Consider the following 19,845-nt stretch of genomic DNA (forward strand, 5'->3'; position numbering starts at 1 on the left):
ATTTGGTGAAGATGACTGCCGAGAAGTCGTTAATTGTTTTTCTCCCGAGAATGACGTTATAGGCTGTGGAGTCTTTTAGGACGACGAATTCGGATAGGATCGTCTTTCTCTGATTGCTTGTTCCTATGGTGATGGGGAGGGTGACCGAGCCGTCTGGTTTGAGGAAGTTATCTCCGAGGCCCGTGACGCCGTGGCGATGCGTTTGGAGGTTGTCGTTGCGGAACCCGAGTTTGTCGAAGGCTCCTCGGAAGAGGATATTGGAGTCGGCACCGTGTCCACGAGTATTCTTCTTACTAGTCCTGTTCCGATTCGGGCTGATATGACGAAGGGGGCATCTCCTGCCGAGGTGCCGTGCTGGCAGTCCTCGGGTAAGAAGGTTATCGTGCTGTTGGCAATGGTTACTGGGTCGTGGTTTTTGACGGCCATTATCTTGAGGTCTTTTTTCATTGTTAGTTTTGATTTATTTGGTACGTCTTTGCCCGTGATGACGTTCACTATGATGGTCGGATCTTCTTCGGTGTTTTCCCTGGGTGGTTTTTGGGTTCTTGGGTTGCGTCCTTCTCTTTCTGGTGATTTGTCTCTGTCGGCGCGCCTTGGTTCTCTGATGATTTTGACGAACTCGGGGAGTTTGCCGTCTCGTATAGCTTGCTCAAGAGCGTCTTTGAGATCGTAACAATCTTGTGTTTTGTGGCCGTATCCGCGGTGATAGTCGCAGTAGAGGGTTTTGTTTCCTCCTGTCCTTTCCTTGAGTGGTCGGGCTCTGGGGATGATGCCTCGGTCTGCTATTTGGTGGTATACCTCAGTAATTGATGTTGTTAGGGGAGTGTAGTTGGAAAATTTTCCTATTCTTGGTGGTCTGTGGGTTGGTTTAAGGTGGTCTCGTTGGTTCTCTTTGGGTGGTGCGTTATGACGGGGAGTCGGGTTGCCGTGTTGGGTGGCGGCGTGCTGCCGTTTGTTGGCGGCGACGACCTGGCTGACTTCCTCGTCGTTGATGTAATCTTTGGCGACGTTCTGGATTTCGTGCATGGTCCACACTGGTTTGGTGGTGAGATGTTTGCGAAAGTCTTCATTCATGAGTCCGTTAGTTAGGCAGAGGCTGGCAACGGAGTCCGTGAGTCCGTCGACCGTTAGGCATTCGTCGTTGAAGCGGTCGAGGTATTTTCTTGTGGATTCTTCTTGCCTTTGTGTGACCCCTAACAGGCTGATAGGGTGTTTGGCTTTGGTGATTCGGGTTGTGAACTGGGCCATGAATTTTCTTGTGATGTCGTGGAAGCTAGTTATGGATCCGTTTGGGAGGGCGTTGAACCATTTGATCGCTGGCCCGGCCAGGGTTACTGGGAAGGCTCTGCATCGGACTGCGTCGGATGCTCCTTCTAAGTTCATTCTGGCCTCGAAGGCCGTTAGGTGCTCTTGAGGGTCTTTGGTTCCGTCGTACTTCATGTCGGTGGGTTTGTCGAAACCTTTGGGGAGTTTTGCTCTTAAGATTCCTTCCGTGAAGGGCGTAGCTCCCATTATAGTATGGTCGCTTCTCGTGCGTTTGGTGCTTCGGTATCTCCGGTCTTCGTCTGAATCATGCTGACGGTTTACATCCCGAGAATCGCTGCGATGGTGTTTCTTGTCGTATCGTCGTTCGGGCGACTTCTCGCGTCGGCGGTTGCGTGAGGTGCTGCGACCATCTCTCCTATTGTGCTGCCGGATTGGCGACCTTCCGTGGTGGGATCTTGACCTGGAAGTTGCCTGGCTTCCATGCTCGTTATTGTGTTTTTCCCGGTCGCTTAGCTTGCCTTCAAGTTCTTGGACTCGGAGACAGAGATCCTGGATGATTTGTGCCGCTTTGTCCCTGGCTTTCTCGGGATGTTGTGGGTCCGTCGTGACGTCCTCGTTTGCGTGGTGGACGGTGCTTGCTATTTTTGCTTGGTTTGTGGCTTCATGGTGTTCTGAGATCGGACGTCGCGGTTGGGAGTCGTCCTGGCTTGATGGGTTATCCTCCAGGATGCCCTCCATCCGGTCTGATTGTTGCAGGTCCCCACAGACGGCGCCAATGTACAGAATGCTTCTGATACGGGTTGAGAGGAGGATCGGGAACCTGCGAGTCGGATCGGATGTCGGACGGCCCTGATGGAGCGGAGGGGAGGTACCTGCAAAGACACTCCGATGCTCAAGTCAGAATAGATCTAAGAGGTATAAGGTGTGTGTGATGAATCAATACCTGGAGGGATCTGGGTCCTCTATTTATAGGTGATGGTGATAATCTTATCTTATCTTATTTGCTTAAGATAAGGGAGATGTTTGAATTCGAAAGTTAGTTAGAAGATCTAGAGGGCCGATTTGGGGCCTTCTAGAAAGACGAGATGGGTTGACCCGGTAAGCCGGGTTCGGGTCTTGGTCGTGGGTCCGGGATCCGTGGGCCGGATCCGTAACAATAATTATAATAATTTTTTTTAAAGTTAATAAACTCCCTCTCTCCTTGCCTTTTTCTTTATCATTCTCTCTCTTTCCTCTTTTATTCTTTCTCTTTTTACATTTATGACTACAAAAAATAAAATCAATAAAATAACATAATTTAATAAATTCATAAAATTATAAAAAATACATTAAAATTATTGTTAAATATAATTAAAAAATAATTTTTCTAATATTATTTACATAAAAATATATTATTATATGCATAATTTTTTTAGTTTTTTAATTTAGTTTTTAATTTTCATGAGTTATCTTTTTAATCTATATTTATATTTTTTTCAAATATTTATTATATATTGATAGGAACTTTTTTTCATATAATTTTTTTGTAAAAATAATTTAATTGTATAAATTTTTTAATTTTTTGTTATGGTGTATAATGTCAAAACAAAGTGGATATAGTTTTTAAAGATGTGCAAAAACACTAGTTAAAAATAAATTCTATCCTGAATTCCTGATGCTACAAACTAATTGGATGGAGCAACTAATAATTTCTCTATGGCGAAGGAAGCGAAAATAAAAATTCGGTTGAATTAGTAAAAGTTGAAGACCAATAATGGACAAGATAAACAACATATTCACAATCACAGTTTCATCACAAAAGAAACTAGATCAAATTCATTTCTCATCAAAATCTCATTTGAATTTGATTTCCACATTGATTTCGTACTAACCAATTTCCGCTGCTCAAAAAATAAAATACAAAGAAAAAGCCACCACTCCGCCTAACATAACTGTAATATCGATCGTCCTCTCTATCTTGATCGGCGATGGACACCACCTCTGACGGAGACACGTCCGCGTCGTACAGAGAGAAGGCTAAGGAGAAGGAACGGGTGAGCAGGACGTCGCTGATTCACTGGCATTCGCACCATAACGACGCCGCGGCGGTTCGGAAGCTTCTAGAAGAGGATCCCTCCCTCGTGCATGCACGTGACTATGACAACCGAACGCCCCTCCACGTGGCCTCCCTCCACGGCTGGGCCGACGTTGCCAGCTGCCTCATAGAGTTTGGTGCTGACGTCAACGCCCAAGACCGATGGAGAAACACGGTATTACTCTCTCTATCTCTTTCTCGCGATACTCTGTCTTGTTGAAATTTGGTGTTAATTTTGTGAGGTTTATTTCATGTAATATCAGAATATTCATAAATTTTGTGGTGTTATTTTGGATTGAAAGCCCCTGGCTGATGCGGAAGGAGCAAAGAGGAATTCAGTGATTGAGCTTTTGAAGTTACGTGGAGGATTGTCTTACGTAAGTTGCATTTCCTACTTCTGCATTCATCTTTTGGTTTGGAACCCAAAAAAAAAAAAAAAGGAGGATTAAAGGAACACCATAGTTCCATGTGAAATTTGTGTAGATAGGTTTTCATGGCAATGTGCGTCATTTGTTTTGATTACTGCTATTTTGGTTGATTATGTGATTTTTTTTAAGGGTATCTAATAGGGATGAGGATGGGAGTCGAAAACGGAATTCTAGATTGATATGAGACTCTCGTAGAGATGGCAAAACTCCTGAAATCTACGGGGACTATCTCGATCTGACGGTGAAAAATTTTTTCAAGCGAGAATCTCTATTTTTGCTAATCTTTGAAATTCATAAATTTACTTAATTGTCTTTAATAGTTTATTTCTCATATATGTTTTTTAGTCATTTCACATTATATATATATATATATATAGAAACTCAAAATTCGTAATCCTTCTTTAATTCATAAATTTCTAGCGTCGTTCATACTCCATCCAATCTCTCTGTAGCCACTTCCTCGCCACTCTCCCGTCTCACCGCATTGTCACCCCTCACCGTTCCATTACTCTTCCCGTGTCGTTTTCTATATTGGTGGCGTTCCGTTCCACAACTCTGTCGTTGTGTCCATTCTCTTTGCTGCTGCTGCATCCCCCACTTCGTCCACTGTTCTGTGCTCTGGGTCGCCGTGGCGTCTCTTACTGTGTCATTTTGAAAGAAATTACCATCTTGTCATTTATACTTTTTGTGTAAAATCTTACTATTTTTGTATAAGATAAATACTTTCAGTTCTATTCCTATGGAAATTAATAATTAGTCAGAACTATCAGAGAGAAGGAAAATGCGATCCTCGCAGAAAATAGGATCTTGTAGAGAATGGAGATGGAGAGCAATATTTTTCCACGGCAAAAAATCGGGACGGAACGAGGAGCAAATCTAGGAACGGGAATGGGGAGCAGAAACATCCCCGCTTCCGTCCTACCCCATTAACATCCCTAGACTCTCATAATTCATGAATCATGATATGCATGAGTCAGTTACTCCCTCCATTTCAAAATAACGGTCATTTTTACTTTTTATTCTTTAAAAGATTAATGTAACTGTAATTATTTTAAAAATAATTACCGCTTTTACTTTTTTTATTTTTTGAAAATTAACGTAACTATAATTATTTTTAGAGACTTACTACACATACAAGTCTTTTTGGCATACAAGTCTATACAAGTTAGCCCAAGTCTAACAAAAATAACTCTCAATTTAGAGAGCGTGTAAAGACGCGCTTTCTCAACTTTGAATAACGCGAAATAAGAAACGGTTCTTCTTCAACATTTGTATTCCACGTTCTTCCTCCTTCTCCTTCTTCTTCTTCTTCTGCTTCTTCTTTGTATTCCTCCTCCTTTTTCTTCGCATTCTTTCTTCTTCTTTTTCGCATATTTCATCCTCATTGTGGTTCTTTTTATTGATGTTATTGTTGTTACATTTTTTGCCTCCTCCTCTTTCTATTGATTTTGCAACATTATGTATTTTTTTTCTTTTTTGTTTGATTTTTTCTCCCAAAAAGAATTATAAGAAATGAAATAAGAAGATGAGAAAGAAGAAGTAGTAGAAGATGAGGAGGAGGAAGAGGAAGAGTTTTGAATTATGCAGAACTTGTCAGAATAAAAATACACCAAAAATTCTAAAAATATACCCAAATATCTTAGTGTTACACCCAAATATCTTAGTGTTACACCCAAATTTGCTGCAAATACAAAAATATATTTCTATAACGCTGTATTTTTTTCTTCTTTTTTTTTCCTTATTTCTTTCTTTCTTTTAGTTAAATGAATGTAAATTCATCGTCTTCCAAATAATTTTGCATCATTTATGTGTTTCTTCTTCTTTGTTTGATTTTTTTATTCTTTTTAAGAGAGTAAAACAAGAAAAAAATTGAGAAGGTAAAATAAAAAGAAAAAGATGAACAAAAAAAAAAAGAAGAAGAAGAAAATGGTGATGATGATGAAAAAAAAAAGCAGGAGAAGATGAAGAGGTAGAGAAAAAGTTTTGAATTATACAGAACTTAACAGAATAAAAATACACCCAAATTCTTAAAATACACCAAAATATTTTCGTGTTCACCCAAATATATTCGTGTTACACCCAAATTTGCTGTAAGTACAGAAAAATGTTTCCTCTAATGCTGCATTTTTTTTCTTTTTTTTCTTATTTCTTTCTTTTTTTTGTTAAATGAATGTAAGTTCATCCTCTTCCATGTAATTTTGGAGCATTATGCGTTTTTTCTTCTTCTTTGTTTGATTTTTTTTTGTTTTTATTCTTGTTAAGAGAATAAAATAAAAAGTAATTTGAGAAGTTAAAACAAAAAGAAAAAGAAGAAAAGAAGAAGAAGATGGTGATGATGATGAAAAAAAAGAAGCAGTAGAAGATGAAGAGGAGGAAGAGGAAGAGTTTTGAATTATGCAGAACTTAACAGAATAAAAATATACTCAAAATTCTTAAAATACATCCAAATATCTTCATGTTACACTAAAATTTGCTGCAAATACAGAAAAATATTTTCTCTAATGCTACATTTTTTCATCTCAATTGAACCACACCTCAGCTACTTGATTGAATTCAAAACAATAATCAATTTCGTTTTGGTTCAATTGACAATCTGAATCTGAATTATTCTTTTTCTTCAACAACGAGATAACTGATGATAGAGGAGAAAGAGAAAAATAACGAAAAAGAAAAATAACGAAGAAGAAGAAGTAACAAGAAAAAGAAGAAGAACGTGCAGTAAGACCATCTCTAGTAGGGAACTCATCCTAATCCCTATTTATGGCCCACCTGTTATAAAAAGTAACTCCACATCAGCTTTTCCGTCATAAACAGTAAATAGGAACTCAAAGTATCTCTCTCTTCTTCATTAGAAGGAACTAATTTTAGTCCATGTTGTAGTCCCACTTAATTAATTAATTAAAATACTTAAAATTAATATAATCATTATTTTTTATAATAATATTATTTAAATTTATGATTTAAAATAATTTAATATCATAAAATATTAAAATAGATAACTTAAATTTGATTAATATTTTAAATTTTACAAATAAAAATAAATAATCCAACCAAAAATTATTTTATAATATATAAAAATTAAATTTATTTTTTATGTAAATAAATTTAATTAATTATGATTCAATATAACAATATAAATAATATTTGATATTGAGTTAATATAAACAATTAATTAAATAGATATATATCTAATATGTTTTTATTTTTTTATTAATTTACTACATGGCATGATTTTATTGGTTGATGCAAGTTCCTCTTTAGAGGGACTCTTAGCCTTGATCCCCATGAAGAGCCTCTCTTTTCTCTTTGCTCCAACGGCAATTGGGTCCCTATATGTCAGAAAAGGGTCTCTATTTCCCAGCATTGGAGTTGCTCTAATGGCACGAAGCGCGTGTATAAATGCACGTGAATATAAATGACTTGTAAATACTTGTATGGAAAAAAACGCTTGTAGATGGAGAATAGTTTTTTTTTTTATTATTAAAGGGAGAGAGAATAGGTCTTTTTATTTATTCGTTTTAAAATGTGTTGGTAATGTAACGAAAATAAAAAGTGCACTTATAATTGTAACGAATTGGAAAACAACAATACTAGGGAACCAATTTTATATAAGCCAAGAATCAGCCAATTGGTAAACCAGAGGCACCGGTGACTTTAACCGGATGTTGCTACTGATAGGCACACGGATGTTTCTTTTTCTTGTAAATTGGATGGTTTTCGGTATGATTTCTATGTTTCATGTGTTACGCATTAATAAAACATAATTAATTATATGGGACCAACTAATGAATGATCAAAGCATTTGTTCCGTGATTCTCTCCTATCACTAGCGTATCTTTCCTTATGTTTTGAACATGGTCAACAATAATTTTAAAAATAAATTAAATTATAAATTAATAAAACTAATTATAATTAATTATGTTGTTCCATTCTTGGCTGATTATTAGTTGGTTCTATATACTTTTCCATTGGAAAAATTCGGTACTCTTCTTTAGAGTTGCATTTTCCAGAGTTTTATTGACATGAAACCCTCATGTATTTATGGGGGTATGAGTTAGTATTAATTAGATTTGTGCTCTTATCCGGTCTATTTTAAAGATTCGAATTCCAATATCAAATTAATTTAAAATAAATTCAGATCAATCTAATTTATAATCAGTGTATCTAATTGTGTAAATTCTATATGACAAGTTAATAAAATCTTAGCTGTGAATATTAAATTTAATAAATATTATATAGCACTTATACTACAAATTCTTTTAAAACAAAAATGATTTTCATATTTGTGAAAATATGTGGTTATTAACGTCTGCTAGTTCCTTTTAAACTTCCTGTGCTTCTAGGATCATTGTATAAAATCTGTTGTGGAATGTAATTCTTGAATAATCGCTCTGATCGGTATTTACTTTAATGCTTTCCCTGATATTTGACACACTATACTTTCTGGAATAGTAATGTTTCCCGTTGAAGTTTGCTGTCAGTTTTAAGATCTTTTGATGATAATTAACCATCATACATGCTTACCCAAGATTGCTTTACAAAGGATCCTTAAATTCTGATGGATGCCTACTGTTGGGGATGTCAGAGTATTAACTTTGATGATACAGGGCCAAAATGGAAGTCATTTAGAACATAGGCCTGTTCCACCCCCATTGCCTAACAGGTGTGATTGGGAAGTTGACCCTACAGAGCTGGACTTCTCGAATTCAATTTGTATTGGAAAGGTATTCTGTTTCCTTCATGTCGTATCATGATCCTACCAACAAATTAGTAATTCTCACTGTGTTGTGACTTGTGACAGCTATTTGTTGTGGTAGGATTGTGAGTCTGGAATTGTTACTCAAACATTTTAAGCTTGTATTTCTTTCTTAAGGGACCTGTATTTCTTTTATAATTAAGCTTGTGGTAGGGTTGTGCGTCCGGAATTGCTACTCATAAATCAACTCTATCATGACTCACGTCATGAATTTTATATTTTATTGGTAAGGTCTGGCATAACCAACCTTCGTGGTGAAAATATGATTTATTTTGTTTCACTTTAACTTCTATCAGTCTTGGTTTTTCATGTTGGATGATTATCAAAAGGAATCTGTCCATTTAAAACATTGGATAAAGTTGACTCTTTTTCTACTTTTTTAATAAAAGATAGACAAATTTGTTTACATTAGCTTACTCTACTTTCAGTACAATGTTTCTTTGTTCCTACTTTTCTATTTTTTCTTTTTCTGCTTCTATAATTTCACTAATACTCTGCATTTATACCAATGATGAGATGTAAACTTATTAAGGATGTATCTCTATTGAAGGGATCTTTTGGTGAGATTTTAAGAGCTCATTGGCGTGGAACACCTGTTGCTGTCAAACGCATTCTTCCAGCTCTTTCAGATGATAGATTGGTGATGTAAGATTGTAATTTCTACGGTTTGTTAGTTTGGTGGCCTCTGCATTCTAATGAATGATAAGAATACTGGGACAATCACACCACCTAATTATTATTATTATTATTATTTTTTTTTTCTTTTTTTAAGTTCATAGCCTTATAAACTCGATACTCTCAATCCGGAACTTAATCTGGTACCTTACAATTGGATTGTATCAAATTGTTTCTTTATGTTTAGACAAATACAATTTGACCCTGGCCAATTGACAATAATTTCAAGTCATTACTTTATCTAGCCCATATAATGATTTTTTATTCTTGTTGAACCTACTTCACCTGGGGAGAAAAATGAATTGTTCTAAAGCATGTATACTTTTATCTGTTTATCAATAAAAATCAAAGACAAAGTGTGGTATAGAGGGGAGTTAGTAATGGACCTCAAATTAATTGAGCTTGTATTTCTTTTATAATAAATTATACTTTTCTGTCCAAGGTTTCTCTGCTGTGTCATGTGTCAGTCGGTTACTTATCCTCTTTTCTCTATTGTTAACTTTTTATGCAGTCAGGACTTCAGGCATGAGGTTAATTTGCTAGTGAAACTTCGCCACCCTAATGTTGTTCAATTTCTTGGAGCTGTTACTGATAGGAAGCCTCTAATGTTGATTACTGAGTATCTAAGAGGGGTATGTAATTGTTGATAATACTGCTTCACCACTTGACACCTAGTTTCTGACGTATTGAGCATTTGCAGTCTCAAGTTTTGAGGTTAAACTTTACTACTGCTAGTTCGTGCCATTTGTAGGGTGATCTTCATAGGTACCTCAAGGTTAAAAGTTCACTTAGTACTTCAACAGCGATCAACTTTGCCATGGATATTGCCAGGTATGATATCATACCTGAATTTTCCTACACTTGTTATTTTTATTATTTTGTTTCTGATAGATAATAGAAGAACAAGAATACAGCAAAACAAAGGAATTACTATTAGGACCCATAAGGTAGCTAGGAATTACTAACCATAAAGCAAAGGTAGAAAGTATTACTTAGGTGTGAGTGATCATTTGCAATAGATTATTAGAGAGTAGAGGAGCTCTAAGGCTATGACACTTCTTGTTAGTTTAATTCTTCTATGCTTCTCAGAGATTCGCCATTGACACTACAACAATAATACAATTACTTTCACTTATCCATTCCACCAAAGTTGTCAGGAAAGAAATGTTGAAAACTGTGGCAGTTTGCTCTTCAAATCTTTCAAAGGACCTTACACTTGGATGAATGAAAGAAGATCCTGAGCATGTAACGTGCTTCTCAAAAAAATTCCGAAAGCCACTTTTGAAGCTTCCAAGAAATCTCAAGAAAAATCTAAGGGCACATGTGGATTAAGAATGCAAATATTTACCCTCCTCATACCCATCGAGAGTATCGTGCACAAGTCACCCTTCTTTCTTGGACAATATTTTGTATATCCCATAGATTTGTAATGTGTATCCACTTTGACATAAGCAAAATGCAAAAATCAATTAAAATGACATGTTGAGTTTGTGACAACTAATCTCGTGTCTTTTATTTTCGTTCATTTTGAAATTAACCATTGTTGTAACCTTTATTTCGTGAATGTTGTTTGTAGAGGGATGGCCTATCTTCACAGTGAACCAAATGTTATAATTCATCGAGATCTCAAGCCAAGGTAACATGGTGATTTCTATCTTATATATTGAAGATTATATTATCTTAAATGGCTGACATGCCACATACTATGTTTAATGTCATCCAGATTTCTGTTGCTGGAATTTATATCCATATTCATTACATGTTGAATTTTTACCTCCCCCTAAAATTTCAGGAATGTTCTTTTGGTCAATTCTTGTGCCGACTATTTAAAAGTAGGAGATTTTGGACTTAGCAAGCTTATTAAAGTCAAAAGTTCTCATGATGTGTACAAGATGACTGGTGAAACTGGAAGTTGTGAGTATTCTTAGTTCTTTTAAATTAGAGAAAGTATAGGAAACCAACTTTTTAATTAGCCAACATTAGTTAACATTAGAGTTTACATTTATAATTTAGGATTTAGGGTTAAGGGTTTATGATTTAAGGTTTAGATGTAAGATAAAAAAAAGTAATTTTAAAAAAGTTGGCTGATGTTGGCTGAAAAAAGGTTGGTTATAACAAGCATTACTCTTTAAATTAATAAGGGAAAAATGCATAGACCCATTCTGCACTTTATCTTGCTTTACATCTCATGCAATCAGGTCTTTAAACTTCCTAAAATGTGCAAATTACAACCTTCCATGTACTAATTAGCTAAAGTTCTTCTCACTCAACTTGTGTGCGTTGATCAATACATATGACAGTCTCTAACTTTTTCCATACAACAACAACAACAAAGCCTTATCTCTCTAAGTGGAGTCGGCTACATGGATCAAACGGCGTCATTGCACCCTATCATATATCAAGTCTATAGTGAGACTGTTGACACATAAATCTCCTTTGACCACCTCATGTATAGCCTTTTTAAGTCTTTTACTAAAGGTAAATTTGGTTAGTTAACCTTTTTTTTTTTTAACTAAATATAAGTATAGTTTATGGTAGAATGTATGGCACTAGCTGACTGATCCATGTACCCGATCAAATCTAGTAGGATAAGTTCAGTTGGTTGTTGTTTTTAATTTCTGACATCACATGCAAATCCTAGAAATACCCTCTCCTCTTGCAAGGGGTAAGGTTGCATAATTGCATTTGTCTACCCTACCTTTGTATTATGAATTTTGGTTTTGATCGCTATAGATTTTTTTATCATTTTTTTATATTTTTTTTTCTCAATTCAAACATTTCATAAAATATCTGGTTTAGCCCCGATAGAAATTTCACTTTGATTGAGGTCCAAACATTTCTAACATTAATTGGTTTTAGTTCTTGAGTAAGTATGATTATTTGATTTCTGGAAGCCAGTTTTTATGGACCTAAATCTAATTATCATAAGTTTTTATGAACTTAAAGAAAATATATTGCTTTGGTATAAGGAATTAAGGACAAAAAACCAACCAAAATATTTTTATGGTCGTGAACCAAACACTTTAGGAAATATGTGCACCTAAACCTGTTTGGTTAAAGGAATCGAAAGCAAAATTCCCAGTATTTTGAGGGGCCAACATTATATTCAACCAAATAGAAAATATAGAATAATATTTAGAAAAACGGTATTAGAAGAGAAGTAAAAATGTTTTTCTAAAGATATTTATCATGTGCAATCAATACATAAAAGTCATATGGTGAAAGGTTTTCTTCAACTATGTATGAAGGGTCCATTTAAAAGTTGTGTGGAAAGTTTAGCCTTTCATCTAAAAAAGTTCAGTGGCTATTTTACAGAGATAGAGTTAGGGAGTCTGTGCAGAATTTTCCAATCAAATAATAATCACTACATGCAGTGCCTAAAGTTCTTCTTTCTGCTGTGAAAAATAAAAATAAAAATATAGACCGCTATATGGCTCCTGAAGTTTTCAAACACCGGAGATATGACAAGAAGGTTGATGTGTTCTCCTTTGCTATGATTTTGTATGAGGTAATTCTGCTTTCTTCATACTGTGGTGTGATAGAATTAGACAGTTCTAATTGAAGACATACTCTTATGTATTAGATGCTTGAAGGTGAACCACCATTTACAAATTTAGAACCTTATGAGGGAGCCAAGCATGTGGCTGAGGGACACAGGCCAATTATTCGAGCGAAAGGTTATGGTCCTGAACTACGACAGTAAGTCATTTTAAATATTTGTTCATCCAATTTCTCTTTTTCTTCTTTTGCAGGCTTCCTATGTGATTTTTTGATATAAATCACTCTTGGTCTTGATCTTACTAGATAAGAATCCTCTTAATAGTGTTAATAAGATGTTTCGGCCCTTGATAGTCGGATTCTTAATGAATGAGATTAAGGAAAACAGAAATTATGGTCTTGTCGCCAACTACTTTGTAGACTACTATGATAAACTTACGCTTACCCTAATCTACATGGGTTGGTTTAATAGGTAGATAATTAATCCGCTTAAGTAAGTGTGGGGTTTAAATCTTATCTTGTGCATGCAGCAAACCCTTAATGGAGTTTCGATTTGCGACAGATTAATTCTTGGTTTCTCAAGCGGGAGGATATCATGGGAAACAAAAAAAAAAAAAAAAACTTATGATTTACCCTTGCTTGTTTGTCTAACCATAATATCCTGCATTCCTAGTGTTACTAGCTTAAATACGATCTCTCTCATATTCTGATCACTGGAAATTAAGTTATCAAATGTTAGAATCATATCTATCATGTATGCTCATGCATATTAACTATTTGACAGAGCATCTTTGGACTTGTAATAATTTGTAATCACACAAGATGAAGTTTGACCTTGCATGCCCTCAGGTTAATAGAGCTTTGTTGGGCTGGTGACATGACTCAAAGACCTTCCTTCCTAGATATCCTTAAACGGCTTGAGAAGATCAAAGAAAAACCTTCAGAGCATCACTGGCATTTGTTCTCTTCATAAACTATGGGAACATTCAAATGTCAAGAGACTCGTGATTATTTTCAATTACAAAATACCTTCGCTACCGCCTGCAGGATTTGTGAATAGAGCCAACATGGAAAACCAACAAATTCTCGAGGTTTGTATACTACTACAATGAGCAAGCAGGATATCTTGAATTGTTTATGGCTTTTTTTTAAGTTTCTGAGTTTGATTTCTCTTATCAAAATTCTTGGGCGGTCTAGATAGACAACAGGAAATGTAAACAACGTAAATAATGGGCTACACTATAGATCCACTAAACAAAAAAAAAACATATTATCCATCCTTACTTCCAATTACACTTTTCTCCTTTCCCATTAACCTATTTTCTCCTTTCCCATCAAAGTTGCCGGCAATCACCGGACCTTAGCGCAGCAATAAAAAAACATCCATGTACAATAAAATGTTATATCCATCGAATTTAAAAGAAACATCCATGTATAATAAAAACGAAATATGCGTGTACAATAAAAACAAAACGTTCATGTACAATAAAAACTAAACATCTGGGAGGCTGTGCTTTGATGGAAGGTGGAGGGCGCCCTGAGTCGCAGAAGGAGTAAAAGAAGACCGACGGCGGCGGAGGGACACGATGGAGGACGATGATGCGATGGGTGCCGCAATCCTGTCATTGATGCGACTTCTCCCTGTAGCAGCGACGTGAAGCCTGATGAACAGTAGCAGCGACAGAGGGAAGAGGCAGTCCCCGCGGTGCAAATGGAGGCCGAAGCTGGGCTGTCTGCAGCGGTGCAATGGAGGCGCGACGAGACTGGGCTGCCTACAGCGATGGGCGAGATGGAGGCGCGATGAGGTTGGGCTGCGTGTGGTAGTTGCGGACGCATGTGGGAGCCAGAATGCCTGCGGTGTTTTGAGAGAGTCCGGCGGGGGGTTGTGGGGAGCAGGGGTGGGGTGTGGTGTGGTGTGGATGTGGGAGGGGGGGGGGGGGGTTTGCTAATCCTTATTATTCAAAATGTGTTTTCGGATGATTATTCAAATTTTAATTTAAAAAAAAATTAAATTAATAATTATTAGTTGGTGGTGTTTATGATTTTAGTGGGAGTGTTGTCCCGATACTTCTCCAAAAAATAAATAGCATAGTTGCCAAATCTTTGTTTAGACTTCTATTAATCAGATTTACCTCGCCAAAATTTTACTGTAGGAGCTTCTTTCAATAGAGGACTATGCGGATCAGCCCTTGCAGCATGCTGCATGCATATGTTTCGATGGAGGATTTGCATAGGCAAAAAATGGAAGACAATTTTTTTCTCGCTAAATTGAGATAATCTTAATTAAATTATTAATTATGTTTTATATTTGTAAAAATATCTAGAATTCTCATAATTTTGTTCTGTAAAAATAAATATCTAGATGTTTATTTAAGTATTAGAATTATGTAACATAATATATAAAAATATCTAAAAAATATCTAAAACAAAGAATTTTTAAAACTTGTGATGAATCAATTAATAATATAACTATTAATTCTCTGCAACGATTTATCTAAATTATTCCTTCTTCAAAACTAATCCTTTTACATTTACTATGAAATGTAATACTATAATATACAAAACTAACTTCATGTTGTGATAAAAGGATATGGATGCCCATGCAAGTGACTCAGTTTTATGTTACCAATAGAGAATGAAATTAATATGGGTTGAAAAATATTCCTCCCATATGCTTATAAATAGGAGGTTAACCTCCGTTGTTAACACACAGCAATAAAAAGCTAATATATTCCCTCTCTCTCTTTCTTATTATAAAGTATTTAGTTTCTTTTCTTTTACTACTCACAACCAAATAATAAGAGATCGATTCTCTTTTATGTTGCAATCAAATACCCTTCTCCTTATATTACTATTACAATTCTTTCTCTTCTTTTATTTTATAAGTATTTTAAATTCTATTTTCTATTACTCTTTACATATAATATTAATAGCAATATTAACCATCTTTATTATATTGAGATAGTATCAAATACAAATCTCTCTCTCTTTATTTTTAATACTTTTTCTTATCTTTGTATATATATACACAATACAACATATAATATTATTATATATATATAATAATTATTGAGCTAATTATATTAATAATAGAGTCTTCTATTTATACATCTTTATTTTATATATCCTTTATTTTACAACACGTTATCAGCACGAGACTCTGATCAAATCTTTAGGAAGACTCAGGTAATATTTTCATTATGTCGAAGCTCTCTCATCTTGAATTCAATGCTCTTGATATATCTGGAAACAATTATTTATCATGGATATTAGATGCTGAAATCCATCTTGATTCAATGGATCTTGGAGATACCATTAAGGCTGAAAATAATGCATCCCAGAAGGATAAAGCCAAAGCCATGATTTTCCTTCGTCGTCATCTTGATGAAGGGTTGAAAAATGAATATCTCACATTAAAAGATCCTGCAGATCTTTGGAAAGACCTTGAAGAAAGGTATAATCATCAGAAAACGGTAATACTTCCTCAGGCCCGATATGAATGGACGCATTTGCGTTTACAAGATTTTAAATCTATAAATGAATATAATTCTGCAATGTTTCGAATCACCTCACGAATGAAATTGTGTGGGGAAAAAATAACTGATCATGATATGTTGGAGAAAACTTTCTCAACCTTCCATGCCTCGAATGTGCTCCTACAGCAGCAGTATCGAGAGAAAGGGTTTAAAAAATATTCTGAGTTAATTTCTTGCCTTCTTGTTGCCGAACGCAACAATGAGTTGTTATTGAAAAATCATGAAGCGCGCCCAGCTGGCGCCGCCCCATTTCCTAAAGTAAATGCGGCAAAACATTACCCCAGAAGAGGTAAATGGCAAGCTTTTAATAACAAGAAAAATTATGGAAGGAAAAAGAATTATGTTCAAAAGAGAGGATCTCACCAGAAGTGGGATAAAGAAAAGAATATCGGGCAGAATAAATCAACAGAGGAGAAGTGTTTCCGTTGTGGTGGAAAGGGCCATTGGTCTCGTACCTGTCGTACCCCAAGGCACCTAGTCGATCTTTATCAGGCATCTTTGAAAAAGAACGACAAAGGAAAGGAAACAAATTTTGTTTCAAATGAGGCTGAAAACTCCACCACTCATTATGATGTATCTGATTTCTTTGAGGATCCCGAAGAAAATATTGGTCATTTGATCAATGATGGAATAGTTTTATATGTGAGATTGTGAAGTATTTATGTAAATAAATAATGTAAAGAACTTATTGTTAAGTTTTATTTTCTATGTATTTAAGTTTCAAATGTGATGTACATAAATAATGAAATTTTAATGTTTATGAATTTTGAAATTATTAAATGTGTCAAATTTTAAAATAAAATTTTAGTATATGACATTATTTTATGTATAGTGTTCCTTAGAGAAATAATTCTGATCAAGCATTCAATTTAACTGTGCATACTACTCATTCTATTATTATTTGTTTTTGAAGAAAATGGCAAGGATATGTAATGAAGATGTATGCCTTGCGGATAGTGCAAGTTCGCACACTATTCTCAAAAGTGATATATATTTTACCCATCTTGTGCCAAAAGAGGAATATGTTAATACTATTATTGGCTCAGGCAATGTGATTGAAGGCTCCGGAAGAGCTATAATTTTGTTTCCTGGAGGAACAAAATTTATAATAAATAATGCACTATTATCTACCAAGTCTCTAAGGAACTTGTTGAGTTTCAAAGATATTCGCCGAAATGGATATCATGTTGAAACTATGAATGAGGAAAATCATGAGTATTTATATATCACAACTCATGATTCAAATAAGAAAGTTATATTAGAAAAATTACCCTCACTTTCATCTGGGTTGTATTATACCAAGATTAGTGCAATTGAATCACATGCCACTGTAAACCAGAAGTTTACTAGCCCAAATGAATTTATAACTTGGCACGACCGATTGGGTCATCCGGGAACAACTATGATGAGGAGAATTATTGAAAACTCTCATGGGCATTCACTAAAGAACCAGAAGATTCTTAAAACTAGTGAATTTTGTTGTGCTGCATGTTCTCAGGGAAAGCTAATTTTAAAAGCCATCACCAGTAAAGATTGGATTTGAGTCCCCTGAATTCCTAGAAAGGATTCAAGGTGATATATGTGGACCTATTCATCCACCATGTGGATCTTTTAGATATTTTATGGTCCTCATAGACGCATCTTCGAGATGGTCACATGTGTGCTTATTATCTTCACGCAACCTGGCGTTTGCGAGATTACTGGCTCAAATTATTCGATTAAAAGCACAATTTCCAGAAAATCCAATTAAAGCAATTCGTCTTGATAATGCTGGTGAATTTACTTCCCAAGCTTTTGATGCTTATTGTATGGCTAATGGAATAAGTGTTGAACATCCAGTAGCTTATGTTCACACACAAAATGGGTTAGCAGAATCACTTATTAAGCGCCTCCAATTAATTGCTAGACCCTTGCTTATGAGAACAAATCTCCCAACCTCGGTTTGGGGCATGCTATTTTACATGCCGCAGCACTTATTCGTTTGAGGCCAACGAGTTATCATCAATTCTCTCCTATACAATTAGCTTTTGGCCAGCAGCCAAATGTTTTCCATTTAAGAATATTTGGGTGTGCGATATATGTTCCCATTGCACCACCTAATCGCACCAAAATGGGACCCCAAAGAAAATTGGGGATATATGTTGGATATGATTCTCCCTCTATAGTGAGGTATCTTGAGATACAAACTGGTGATGTGTTTAAAGCCCGGTTTGCGGATTGTCATTTTGATGAATCAAATTTCCAACATTAGGGGGAGAGAGTAAGCTTCCTGAAAAGGAACTTAACTGGAAGGCATCATCATTGATGCATTTAGATCCTCGATCAGGGCAATGTGAACTGGAAGTTCAAAAGATTATACATTTGCAAAGAATAGCAAATGAATTGCCTGATGCATTTTCCGATACAAAGAGGATAACCAAATCTTATATACCAGCGAAAAATGCCCCAATTCGAATTGATGTCCCAGTAGGACAAGTAGCCACTGAAGCAAATTCACGCCAGAAGCGTGGCAGGGCGGAAAATGCCCCAATTCAAATTGATGTCCCAGCAGGACAAATAGCCACGAAAGCAAATACACGCCAGAAGCGTGGCAGGCCTGTCGGTTCCAAAGACAAAAATCCTCGAAAGAGAAAAGAGGTAAATAATATTCCTGTTGAAAAAGACACAGTAAAGACACCTGTAGTTGTCCAAAATTTTGATATAACGCCAGAAGACGTTCAGGTACCTGAAAATTGTGAAAATGACGAGATCTCGATAAATTATGTCTTTACAGGAGAGAAATAGGACCGAAATAAGACAATTGTCAATGAAATATTTGCATATAATGTGGCATTAGATATCATGCATGAAAGTAAGGATCTTGAGCCAAGATCAGTTGAAGAATGTCGACAAAGAAATGATTGGCCAAAATGGGAAGCAGCCATGAAGGCTGAATTAGACTCACTTACAAAACGTGAAGTCTTTGGACCTGTAGTCTGTACACCTGAAGATGTAAAACCTGTTGGATATAAGTGGGTATTTGTGAGAAAACAAAATGAGAAAAATGAAGTTGTGCGCTATAAAGCCCGACTTGTGGCACAAGGTTTTTCACAAAGGCCTGGTATAGATTATGAAGAAACGTATTCCCCTGTAGTGGATGCGATAACTTTGCGTTATTTGGTCAGTTTATCTGCATATCATAAACTGCATATGCATTTAATGGATGTGGTAACAGCCTATTTATACGGCTCATTAGATCGGGATATCTATATGAAAGTCCCTGAAGGATTAAAGATATCTAAACCACCCAATGAATATTCACAAGGGTTATACTCAGTCAAATTGCAAAGATCTTTATATGGTCTAAAACAATCTGGACGAATGTGGTATAATCGTCTTACTGAGTATCTGGCCAAAAACGGATTCAAGAATGATGATATCTGCCCATGTGTTTTCATAAAGAAATCTGCATCTGGATTCGTTATAATTGCTGTGTACGTTGATGATTTAAATATCATTGGGACTCCTGAAGAGATTCCAACAATTATAAAAACTCTAAAAGAAGAGTTTGAGATGAAAGATCTTGGAAAGACTAAATTTTGTCTCGGCCTGCAGATCGAGCATATAAAAGAC

At 35.6% G+C, this 19,845-nt stretch overlaps 1 protein-coding gene across 2 annotated transcripts; it reads left to right on the top strand.

The window, feature by feature from the left end:
* Positions 1 to 2,989: 2,989 nt before the first annotated feature.
* On the top strand, positions 2,990 to 15,089 carry LOC130979555 (serine/threonine-protein kinase VIK-like). 2 transcript variants are annotated; one of them, XR_009086668.1, is made up of 12 exons: positions 2,991 to 3,515; positions 3,643 to 3,717; positions 8,376 to 8,492; positions 9,075 to 9,169; positions 9,711 to 9,831; positions 9,951 to 10,030; positions 10,776 to 10,835; positions 10,992 to 11,113; positions 12,622 to 12,707; positions 12,783 to 12,898; positions 13,547 to 13,788; positions 14,851 to 15,089. XR_009086668.1 is itself a non-coding variant. In XM_057903016.1 (11 exons), exons 1-11 carry the CDS (start codon positions 3,234 to 3,236, stop codon positions 13,668 to 13,670), a joined length of 1,278 nt encoding a protein of 425 aa, XP_057758999.1. In that variant the 5' UTR covers positions 2,990 to 3,233; the 3' UTR covers positions 13,671 to 14,549. The 2 variants fall into 2 exon arrangements, 1 of the variants encoding a protein (XP_057758999.1); XM_057903016.1 differs by lacking the exon at positions 14,851 to 15,089 and having other exon boundaries at positions 2,990 to 3,515; positions 13,547 to 14,549.
* The last annotated feature ends 4,756 nt before the right edge of the window (positions 15,090 to 19,845 follow it).

The sequence above is a fragment of the Arachis stenosperma genome, chromosome 5, assembly GCF_014773155.1.
Source record: "Arachis stenosperma cultivar V10309 chromosome 5, arast.V10309.gnm1.PFL2, whole genome shotgun sequence".
In the NCBI taxonomy this organism is placed as follows: domain Eukaryota; kingdom Viridiplantae; phylum Streptophyta; class Magnoliopsida; order Fabales; family Fabaceae; genus Arachis; species Arachis stenosperma.

Excerpts from the sequence above, each read along its gene's own strand:
- LOC130979555 (XM_057903016.1), top strand. The coding sequence starts at position 3,234 with ATGGACACCACCTCTGACGGAGACACGTCCGCGTCGTACAGAGAGAAG. Across the intron at positions 9,170-9,710 it reads TCAGATGATAGATTGGTGAT|TCAGGACTTCAGGCATGAGG; the intron begins GTAAGATTGTAA and ends CTTTTTATGCAG. Across the intron at positions 10,031-10,775 it reads TTTGCCATGGATATTGCCAG|AGGGATGGCCTATCTTCACA; the intron begins GTATGATATCAT and ends TGTTGTTTGTAG.